This window comes from Pristiophorus japonicus, chromosome 18 (assembly GCF_044704955.1).
Source record: "Pristiophorus japonicus isolate sPriJap1 chromosome 18, sPriJap1.hap1, whole genome shotgun sequence".
NCBI lineage: Eukaryota > Metazoa > Chordata > Chondrichthyes > Pristiophoridae > Pristiophorus > Pristiophorus japonicus.
The window spans coordinates 47353542-47365620 of NC_091994.1; the positions used below are offsets into that span (position 1 = coordinate 47353542).

General features: G+C 43.9%; 1 protein-coding gene across 3 annotated transcripts in view; it reads right to left on the reverse strand.

The window, feature by feature from the left end:
* Positions 1 to 2003: 2003 nt before the first annotated feature.
* LOC139228692 (cysteine dioxygenase type 1-like) overlaps positions 2004 to 12079 on the reverse strand; it is a 42212-nt gene continuing 32136 nt past the window's right edge. For all 3 annotated transcript variants that reach the window (XM_070859954.1, XM_070859953.1, XM_070859955.1), the window contains 3 exons: positions 11804 to 11964; positions 5694 to 5863; positions 2004 to 3752 (listed from right to left, as the gene is read on the reverse strand). In XM_070859954.1, coding sequence (XP_070716055.1) covers positions 3723 to 3752; positions 5694 to 5863; positions 11804 to 11964 — 361 coding nt within the window. In that variant the 3' untranslated portion in view covers positions 2004 to 3722. The remainder of the gene's footprint in view (positions 3753 to 5693; positions 5864 to 11803; positions 11965 to 12079) is intronic.

Consider the following 12079-nt stretch of genomic DNA (forward strand, 5'->3'; position numbering starts at 1 on the left):
CATAACTAAAACCGCCTTTTTCCACCTCTGTAACATTGCCCGCCTCCGCCCCTGCCTCAGCTCTTCTTCTGCTGAAACCCTCATTCAAGCCTTTGTTACCTCTAGACTTGACTATTCCAACTCACTCCTGGCCAGCCTTCCACATTCCACACTACGTAAACTTGAAATCATCCAAAACTCAGCAGCCCGTGTACTAACCCGCACTGTCGAGATCACCCATCACCCCTGTGCTTTCTGACCTACATTGGCTCCCAGTTAAACAACACCTTGATTTCAAAATTCTCATCCTTCTTTACAAATCATTCCATTGACTTGCCCCTCCCTATCTCTGTGATCTTTTTTCAGCCTCACCATCCCACAAGATGGCTGCGCTCCTCAAATTCTGGCCTCTTGAACATCCCTCATTATAACTGCTCAACCATCGGTGGCCGTGCCTTCAGCTGCTTGGACCCTAAGCACTGGAACTCCCTCCCTAAACCTCTCCGCCTCTCTACCTCTCTTTCCTCCTTTAAGACACTCGTTAAAACCTACCTCTTTAAACAAGTTTTTGATCATCTGCCTTAATTCCTTTTGTGACTTGGTGTCAAATTTATCTGTTTGTCTGTAACATTGTTGTGAACTCAGTAACACTTGGGACGCTATATAAATAAAAGTTATTATTATTAAACGGTGATGGCAGGAAGAATTCACCTGATCTCTATGTGCAAGTGAATTTGTGAACATTTCCTCCATCTGATTCTTCAAGTCAATTTGTAAAACACATTTTATAAGAACTATTTCCACAGAAATACCAAACAGAGAGGACCCCTTGCCAAATGTATTTATGATGTTGCTATAGATCGAGACCACAGGAATCTCCACCCCCTGGTGCCATATTCCCTGTAAATTGACAGGTTATCACCGACAGTACTGCTTTGAAAAGCTGCTTTAATAATGATGTTTCATGCTGTGCCTGTGCCGAGGGACTTCCATGCATTATCTCACCCAACGGGCCATTCTTCATGTGTGAGCCTAGATAGAGAGTTACCATGAGGACCTTTGCAGTCTGTCCCCACTTGATGTCCGCACATATGCTCTTTCCAGTGGGCTCATTGGATGGGGAACAGGAGAAGCAACCCTGGCTGATTTTTCTCTTTTCTCGCCCAGGGTCAGAGGCCTGTCCCTACTGCTGCCCCAGCTGAGATGAGCTAACTCAGCATAGACCACACAGTACCACACTGCACAGTGCATTTACTGACAGAGCCATCAGGAGACCAGATAAACCTATCTCAGTCAGGGCAGCAGTAGTAACTCTGCAGTTTTGTGGGTATGTTATCGTTGTGGTAGACTAGCAACCCAAAGGTCATAAGTTCAAATCTCACCATGACAAGTTCAGAAATTGAATTTAATAAATCTGATCATTTTTGCTGGCAGCAGAAAAGTGACTCTGAAAGCTACCGATTGTTATAAAAATTCAGCTGGTTCATGAATGTCCTTCAGCAAAGGGAACCTATCACCTCTAGGTAGTCTGGCCTACACATGACACTAGTCACATACAATGTGGTTGACTCTTAATACCCTCTGAGGTGGTCTAGCAAATCACGAGGTTGTCAGGGCAGAATGAATGCTCCTGTGCCAGTGTCATCCACATCCTGAGAACAAAGAAAATCAATATCTGCCAGGGTTCTCCCTTGCTATGCAACAAACCTGGTTGGAAAGTGGTCTGATGTGGCGTTAGATGAAGACAGGATCTTGGTTGTGATGTCCAAGAGTTCAAATAGCCTATGGAAATGAGCAAAACCTTCTCTGGAATTATGTTGACAAATGATCATAAAGCTTTAGAGCAAGCAACATCATAGAATCTCACAGCACAGAACAAGGGCATTCCGCCCATCGTGCCTGTGCCGACTCTTTGAAACAGCTATTCAATTAGTCCCACTACTCCGCTCTTTCCCCATAGCTCTGCCTCACTTGTGGCAATGTGTTGTAGAGATGTAGATCATGTAACAAAAACATTTACAAGGTTTGACAAACGAGGTATAAACTTTATTGCTCACTTTTAGCAAACAATCTCGTTCTGAAGAGAATCATGATGAACTCTGTAAAATTTTACGATGGGATGTCAGATCACCTCTTATCAGTCTAGAAATTACGTTCATGATATTAGTGGATAAATGCTTGACATGTTGGTACAACACTCCTTTTCTACTGTTTTAGCTGGAGTGTTAGCCCGCTTACTTTAAATGGATCAGCACTGCTGAAATAGCACACAGAGAAATAACTTTAGAGCAAGTGACTGATCCCTTGCAATCATTCAAATGGACGTTAGATGGAATTTTGGAAAACAAGGTGATCACAGCGTTTGGAAGACAAGACTGAATTATTCCAGAAAATAATTAGTAGGTTTGGGACTCTCCTGGGCTAGCCATCCCCATGAGGGGTTATAGAGGAACGTTTAACAGAGTGCATCTGAATTGGCTATAGGTCTCTGTTTCTTTGTCTCTCTTAGGTATTGGGAAGAGGGAATGTTGGAATCTGACGATGGATGGTGGCAACATGCAAGAGCCTTTTCTCATCCTGGATGCATAAACCTAAAAAGTGTTCATCCATTAATATCTCAAACCATAATTTCGAGCCTATAGTCTGCAATAAGACAACAATTGTCACTGCGTTCCCCTGGATGATGCAGTAGTGGGTCCCAGAATAACGCGTGCTATACAAGGAACAACAATAACAACAACAACTTGTATATATATAGTGCCTTTAACGTAGTAAAACATCCCAAGGTGCTTCACAGGAGCATTATCAAACAAAATTTGACACCGAGCCACATTAGGAAAAAGCTTGGTCAAAGAGGTAGGTTTTAAGGAGCGTCTTAACAGAGGAAAGAGGCAGAGAGGTTCAGGGAGGAAGCCAATGGTGGAGCAATTAAAATCTGGGATGCTCAAGAGGCCAGAATTGGAGGCGCGCAGATATCGCGGAGGGTTACAGTGCTGGAGGAGATAACAGTATTAGGGAGGGGCGAGGCCATGGAGGGATTTGTAAACAAGGATGAGAATTTTAAAACCACGACATTGCTAAACTGCGATCCAATGTAGGTCAGCGAACACAGGGGTGAACAGGACTTGGTGCGAGCCAGGACACGGGCAGCAGAGTTTTGGATGACCTCAAGCTTATGGAGGGTAGAAATTGGGAGACCAGCCAGCAATGCATTGGAAAAGTCAAGTCTAGAGGTAACAAAGGCATGGATGAGGTTTTCAGCAGCAGATAAGCTGAGGCAGGCGATGTTACATAGGTACAAATAGGTGGTCTTAGTGATGGTGCTAAATGGGCAGCATCTTGTCTGCCTGCACCTAGCAAACAGCACGAAGAACACATCCAAGTTAAACTTCCAATCCTTTAGTTTCCTGCTTGGGAACACAGTTCCAGAACCCGCTGATGAGCACAGACAGCAGAAGGAGAAATAACCCATGTGAGAAGAAAATGAAAAGATATGAGGCAGAGAAAGTTGTTGGGTCAAAGTCAAAATACAATAACCATTTTGAAATTTCTTTCCGTGCTTAAAAATCATGCAAAATAGAATCTGGTGGCTAGATGTTCATTTAAAGAAAATAAATCCTAACTGGGTAGACAATTCACCAAAAGTAAATGTTCTTCAGATTCAGACTCTATCCGCCGACGTCTTGGTCACGACAGTGGGAGCAGGTATCGTGTTTCCCAACTTCCTTAGCCCATTGTCTGGTTCAGTTGTTTTCTTTCGAAACTGAAGTTTCCTTTGAGTGATAGAAACATTCTGTCACTGCTATATCCAAGCACACTTTTGCGTTTCAGCCTACAGCAATGTTTTTGTTCTGGCTCTCTGGTTACAATACAGCTCAGCTGTACTCACTATGTCATTGCAGTCCTCAGCTGCACTGCAACCTTTCAGCTAAGCTACAGCACATGAACCCCTTTCAGAGGTGTGCTAGACACATTAAATGCCACATGTGACTGTATCCCTCCCTCCCCCTAGAGATATGCTACACCAGCAGTAACCCATGTGGTTATATTTCTCCTTCAGAGGTATGCTGCAGTCTAGCAATGACCCATATGGTTATATTCCTCTCCCAGAGGTATGCTACACTCTAGCAATGACCCATGTGGTTATATTCCTCTCCTAGAGGTATGCTACACTCTAGCAATGACCCATGTGGTCATAGTTCTACCACAATCCACTCCAGTATGCTACGGCCAAGAAATGCCCATGCGGCATATACCTCCCACATTGGTGTTTTTTACACCCAAGCAAGTCTCCCTCCTGATAAATATGATACACTCAAACAGTGCTCCACGTGGCCATACCCATGCCCCTTGCTGTTGTGCCACACCCAAGCAATGCTACACATGGTCATGTTCTTCCTGGTTCCATTACAGACCAACTTTACTCAGTATGGCACCCCCTAACTACACTGAAGCCAAGTGGCTGCATCCACCCCGAGCTACGCTGCATGCTCCAGCTCCCAAAGGTCAGTTGCACCCAAGCAGTTCTCCTTGTGGCCATGCCCATCCTGGCCCTGCTACAGCCTGGCAGTTATTATGTGCCTGTTTGCAGGAACAAGCAGTGCCAATGCCATGATAACGAAGCATTGGTTCTAGTTCTCTGTATTTAAATAAAATATGTGATTGACTGATAGCATTTTCAAAAATCTCAATAACATAGTGAGAGCCTGCATCTTCATAATGTATCCTAACAATTAACAGTTGAGAGTTCATAATTGGCTGACTGTGGGCCAGTGCACAATGGTATGGAGTACGGCTGCACTGGCAGGGGGTGTACCAATGCATTGTGACATAAAACACCAATGCACAGTGTTGTGAAGCACCAATGCATTGTGACATGGAGCATCAATGCACTATGGTATAGAGTGTCTCCAGGAGATGGCTCTTTAGTCACGATTCCCACTTACTTAGTTACTGCCATTTGCTGTGCCCTGCAGGGAGCTAGCAAACAAAGGTCAGGCGGTTCCCCGCCGAGGCTCAGTGAGGGGAAAAACAGGTCAGAAGGTCATATAATAGACAGCTCTGGCTCTCACACCCACTTTCAGAAAGCATTACACAAGATTCTAATTGGTAGCTGAGTTATTTTTCTGTAAAACTTAATGCTTCAATTACCTTTCCTCCTCTTGTAGGAGTATGGTTTCATGGGGGTGGACCTCCTTCTGACAGTTTGCCCAAGTAGGTTTAACTGTGAACGTCAACAGACTATGAAAGCTTGGAGGACATCACAGCTCTGCCTTATCCTGTCCTCACCCATCGACCCTGCACAGTGCATTCTGCAGTAAGAGACATTGGGTAATGATTAGGTGTGGGAACCGTGGACAGTTTTTCCTCTCCCTTGCTTGAGGACAACTGTAGGATCTATAATCACTGCCTTGGCTGAGATCAGCTAAGAGCACAGTCTATGGAGTGAACTTGGGCACCTTGTTACCCTGCTCACCTCAGTAATGTATTTAACCACTGAGCACCAGGGAGATACTAACATGCTGGTTATCCAGTTCTTACCACAATTCTAAACAATAGGGAATGATCTATGACAGAAGGAAACCACTGCTGCAACCATCATGTTACAATATTGGGCAAGTGCAGGGGTGCAGAGAACCTCAAGCACCATGAACCCCAGCTATTGTGGCCTTATTTGGAGGTGTTTTATCCAGATGCCTTTCTTCGACACTTACAAAAGGTGTTCTTTCACCAAATTTGCTCCAGAAAATCATTTGGACTTGATTCTTGTGGCCTGTCCTTTCATCAAAGCAATGGCAGTTGTTGAATGGTGGACTGTACAGGTGAAGGCTGACTGCAGACTCTGTGTGACTCACGTTTTCCACCCGGTGCACACCAATGGTATCTGTGGTTTGGGGGAGGGAGCACGCATCAGTTAGTTCATTGGAATAACTTTTTAAACTTACCAATTTGTTCTCTTCTCTCCGCATGGAATATGGGCACCGACTGCCCTTTGACACCTCATGCATGTATATTGATCATGAGCGACAGCCGGTTTTCAATTCCAAGGAACATCAAAGCCGAATTATCACCCGATGCCCATGCACTTACACTTTCCAGCAAGGGTTACTAGTTGGTAATTGGATGTGATTTTTCCTCTCCCTCCTGGGCACTGAAGCCAGTTGGAGCACCTCTGCTACCCTGGCTTAGTCACATAACTCAACACGGACTGGCAATTGATTCTGATACCTTCTTGGTCTTTGTGTAGTATTTTCCTTTTTTGTTATATAAAAGATGAACTGTGCATCTGGGCCAACATTTTCATTCAGCCAATACTACTAAAAACATCTGGTTATTCACTCATTCGCTAATTGTGGGACCTGGCTGTGTGCCCATTGGATGTTCTGTCTGGCCACATGACGACAGTAATTGCAATTCAAAAATAATCCTTTGGTTGTAAAGCACTTTGGGACTTGCTGAGGAAGCTGTATATAAATACAAGTTATTTGCATTAAACGCAAAGTGGTTGCAGTTACCCTGTCTGCAGTGGATATGAAGTTCTTTAGCTCAGATGGTGCCTTTGAACAACTGCCATTGAATAACCTCGTATCTAATTAACAGCCGTTGTCCACTGTAAAAGACCAAGCTATTGAAAATCCCTATATTCCCTTCGAGACATTACCTGTTTTAACACATCTGTTAAATTAGCTGGACTTTGAGAGAAGGAATGTTTTATGGTTTTCATCTCTGATATTTGCAAAGCACAGTTTCAAGGTATAAAACAATCGTGTTCCTCCCCACTTAAAACAAACTCAACAATTTGCTGAACTTTGAGAGAAAGAATGTGGGATTATGAATAGAATCGACAGGATCTGCGGAAGCTGGGAGAGTGGGGAATAAAAGCAGCAGGGAGCTGGGAGAGTGGGGAATAGAACCAGCAGGGAGCTGGGAGAGTGGGGAATAGAACCAGCAGGGAGCTGGGAGAGTGGGGAATAAAAGCAGCAGGGAGCTGGGAGAGTGGGGAATAGAACCAGCAGGGAGCTGGAAGAGTGGGGAATAAAAGCAGCAGGGAGCTGGGGGAGTGGGGAATAAAAGCAGCAGGGAGCTGGGAGAGTGGGGAATAAAAGCAGCAGGGAGCTGGGAGAGTGGGGAATAGAACCAGTAGGGAGCTGGGAGAGTGGGGAATAAAAGCAGCAGGGAGCTGGGAGAGTGGGGAATAGAACCAGCAGGGAGCTGGAAGAGTGGGGAATAAAAGCAGCAGGGAGCTGGGGGAGTGGGGAATAAAAGCAGCAGGGAGCTGGGAGAGTGGGGAATAGAACCAGTAGGGAGCTGGGAGAGTGGGGAATAGAACCAGTAGGGAGCTGGGAGAGTGGGGAATAAAAGCAGCAGGGAGCTGGGAGAGTGGGGAATAGAACCAGTAGGGAGCTGGGAGAGTGGGGAATAGAACCAGTAGGGAGCTGGGAGAGTGGGGAATAAAAGCAGCAGGGAGCTGGGAGAGTGGGGAATAGAACCAGCAGGGAGCTGGGGGAGTGGGGAATAAAAGCAGCAGGGAGCTGGGGGAGTGGTGAATAAAAGCAGCAGGGAGCTGGGAGAGTGGGGAATAGAACCAGCAGGGAGCTGGGGGAGTGGGGAATAAAAGCAGCAGGTTCTGCTGGAACTGAGAGAGTTGGGGAGGAGAATGAAACTTTCCCCATTGCCTTGCAAATTTTTTTCTCAGGTACTTATTCGATTCCCTTTTGAAAGCCACGATTGAATCTTCCTCCACCACCCTTTCAGGCAATGCATTCCAGATCCTAACCACTCGTTGCATAAAATCATTTTTCCTCATGTTGCCTTTTGTTGTTCTGCCAATCACCTTAAATCTGTGTCCTCTGGTTCGTGACCCTTTTGCCAATAGGAACAGTTTCTCTCTATCTACTCTGTCTAGACCTGTGATTTTGAACACCTCTATCAAATCTCCTCTCAACCTTCTCTGTTCTAAGGAGAGCAAACCCAGCTTCTCCAATCTTTCTACGAAACTGAAGTCCCTCATCCCATGGAACCATTCTCGTCAATCTTTTCTGCACCCTCCCTAAGGCCTTCACATCCATCCTAAAGTGCAGTGCCCAGAATTGGTCACAATACTTCTGTTGAAGCCAAACCAGTGTTTTATAAAGATTCATCATAACGTCCTTGCTTTTGTACTCTCTGTCTCTATTTATGAAGCCCAGGATCCCATATGCTTTTTTAACTGCTTTCACAACCTGCCCTGCCACCTTCAACGATTTGTGCACATATACCCCCAGGTCTCTCTGTTCATGCACCCCCTTTAGAATTGTACCCTTTAGTTTATATTGCCTTTCCTCATTCTTCCTACAAAAATGTATCACTGCGCACTTTTCTGTATTAAATTTCATCTGCCACATGTCCGCCCAGTGCACCAGCCTGTCTATGTCTTCTTGAAGTCTATCACTATCTTCCTCCCTGATCACTATACTTCCAAGTTTTGTGTCATCTGCACATTTTGAAATTGTGCCCTGTACACCCAAATATAAGTCATTAATATATATCAAGAAAAGCAGTGGTCCTAGTACTGACCCCTGGGGAACACCACTGTATACCTTCCTCCAGTCCTAAAAACAACCGTTCACCACTACTCTCTGTTTCCTGTCACTTAGTCAATTTCTTATCCATGCTGCCACTGTCCCTTTTATTCCATGGGCTTCAACTTTGCTGGCAAGCCTACTATGTATCACTTTATCAAATGTCCTCTGGAATTCCATGTGCACCACAACAACCACATTGCCCTCAGCAACCCTCTCTGTTACCTCATTAAAAAACTCAAATCAAGTTAGTTAAACACGATTTGCCTTTAACAAATCTGTGCTGGCTTTCCTTAATTAATCCACACTTGTCTAAGTAATTGTTAATTTTGTCCCGGATTATTGCTTCTAAAAGCTTCCCCACTACCGAGGTTAAACTGACTGGCCTGTAGTTGCTGGGTTTATCCTTACACCCTTTTTTGAACAAGGGTGTAACATTTGCAATTCTCCAATCCTCTAGCACCAGCCCCGTATCCAAGGAGGATCGGAAGATTATGGCCAGTACCTCCGCAATTTCCACTTTTACTTCCCTCAGCATCCTAGGATGCATCCCATCCGGTCCTGGTGACTTATCAACTTTAAATATAGCCAGCCTTTCTAGTACTGCCTCCTTATCAATTTTTGTCCCATCCAGTATCTCCACTATCTCCTCTTTCACTGTGACTTTGGCAGCATTTTCTTCCTTGGTAAAGACACATGCAAAGTATCATTTAGTACCTCTGCCTCTATGCGTAGGTTTCCATTTTGGTCCCGCATCGGCCCCACCCCTCCTCATACTACTCGTTTACTATTTACACGCCTATAGAAGACTTTTGGATTCCCTTTTATGTTAGCTGCCAATCTACTTTCATACTCTCTCTTTGCCACTCTTATTTCCTTTTTCACTTCCCCTCCGAACTTTCTATATTGCTGAAAAAATAAATTAATTTTACCTGAAATTGATTGGAAAAGCAGACAAATCCCTCACAATCTTCATAAGGACAGTCCTGAAGTTGGGGGCCCATTAGGCACAGAAATCTGCATTATCCCTATTACAGCACCTATCTAGTTCTTTACATTTTGCTTCTATTCTTTGTAAAGAAGTGTTTCCTGTCATTCAGCCTTAAACTTTCCTTTTACAACCCATGTATAAATATCACTACAGGTTTTAAGGAAATAGCTTGTACAGCTGTACTTGCAAGTAGCCTTTATAGCCAAAAAATGCAAATTTTGCAATTGAATTGTAGGTATTGTTAACACTGAGATTAGTCAAACATGAGGATTCTTCATATAATTACTTCCAGTTCATTTAATTAATGTGAACTCACCTCTAGCCTCCAAACCGCTTCTCTGTTGCAAACTTTCTTGTATCTATTTTGTCATTCCTTCCAGCAAGTGATAAGGAAGGCCAATGGAATCTTGGCCTTTATCACAAAGGGGATGGAGTATAAAAGTAGGGAAGTCCTGCTACAGTTGTACAGGTGAGGCCATACCTGGAATACTGTGTGCAGTTTTGGTTTCCATATTTATGAAAGGATATACTTGCTTTGGACGTAGTTCAGAGAAGGTTCACCAGGTTGATTCTAGGGATGAGAGGGTTGACTTATGAAGATAGGTTGAGTAGGTTGGGCCCCTACTCATTGGAATTCAGAAGAATGAGAGGTGATCTTATCGAAACATATAAGACTATGAGGGGGCTTGACAAGGTGGATGCAGAGAGGATGTTTCCATATGATAGGGGAGACTAAAACTAGAGGGCATGATCTTAGAATAAGGGGCCGCCCATTTAAAACAGAAATGAGGAGAAAATTCTTCTCTCAGAGGGTTGTGAATCTGTGGAACTCACTGCCTCAGAGAGCTGTGAAAGTTGGGACATTGAATAAATTTAAGACAGAAGTAGACAGTTTCTTAAACGATAAGGGAATAAGGGGTTATGGGGAGCGGGCAGGGAGGTGGACCTGAGTCCATGATCGGATCAGCCATGATCTTATTGAATGGCGGAGCAGGCTCGAGGGGCCATATGGCCTACTCCTGTTCCTATTTCTTATGTTCTTATGTTCTCTGAAATGTCTCCTACATTCTTTCTTGCTAAGTTGCAAATACATTATCTTACATTCTCTTCTTTTCTGCATCTTCATTGGATCGAAATATAGACTCATTGCAGCATCTCCTGGTGGTGATACCTGACTATAGCTTCTCAACATTCTTCGCCGCCTCTGCTGCTGCTTTCAACCTAGGTGGAATCCTGCACTACGGGCCTTCATCTAGATTGCTCAATATTAAAACATGTAGAGCCATTGTCACTAAGGGATCTCTTGCCAAATCTGGCTTACACAGTGGAGGATCCAATACTGTCATTGGTGACTAAAATTGCCCGTTGGAGGAAAGCTTAATATGCCAATAATTCATTAACAGATCATCAAAATATCAGGGAAAGGAATGTGATGTGAAAGCTTTAAGTGTTCTTCCACCAATATCAGCAACAATCATTTCAAGACTAATACTTTTCAACAAAATGATTGCTCATCACCTTAATGAACGCGCACAATTCTTCTGGTGAAAGCCACTTCTGGCGCTCCTCTTACCTGTATAAAAAGGGTCACATGACAATCCCCAGGCTGAGGTTGGATATTTAAAGTACAGGTTTGTCTTGTACAAGTTCATATTACATTTGTTGGGGTTTGTAACAAATATTGGTGTTTAGTTTCATTTAACTCCCCGTCTTAGTTTCTTATACTACTTTTACATCTTAAGATTTTTTTTCAAGAGTTTCCTCCAGTATTGTTGCTTGCTGCTGTAATTAAATTACAGCAAACAAAGTGCTGCAAATGGGTATTTCATTGGGAGTTCATATAATGGGGCACACACACCTAGACCAGTCCAATTGAGCACTACGTAGTAAGCAAGTTTATTACTAGCAGGCTCTCAGAACTACCAGTGTACGAGATTTGGCAACTTCGGTCCGAATCAAAAGGGATAGGTGACTGTAATGTATTTGCTTCATGGGTTCTTTGCTTAAGAATTCATAGCAACACATTGCTATCAAGAACTAGTTGTTTTTTTAGCAAACGGTTTAACAATCACACGCACATTACCAGTTCATCCACCAGACTCACAACCACCTGCCTCATCGTGGACACCCTGAACCCAACTGGCTGGCGTTTTATTGAGTCTTGTGAATATCACGTGACTGGCTAAGCCACTCACAACTCAACAGCTCTACCAGCCTGTGAGCACACTCACAGGTGCATATATTACAGCGACCTTATTGAAGAGAACCTTACCATTGATGTAGGTGCACTGATTTTCATGAAAGATTTTCACCCATTTCCTGGTCAGCTCCTGGTTCTTGTGCTTGGCATCTGGCCAATCAAACAGCGTTTCTTTCAGCTGCCCCTGTAGTAGCTTCAGGAAGCAATGTGAATTGGAGTGGTCATGGATACTGCTGCAGGGCAAACAGAGGAAAGACACTCAAACAAAGCAGACACTTCTTTGAAAGAGAGTTGATAAACAAAGCACAGATCAGAAATCTTTAACTTTGAGAAATCTGAGATGCTTAA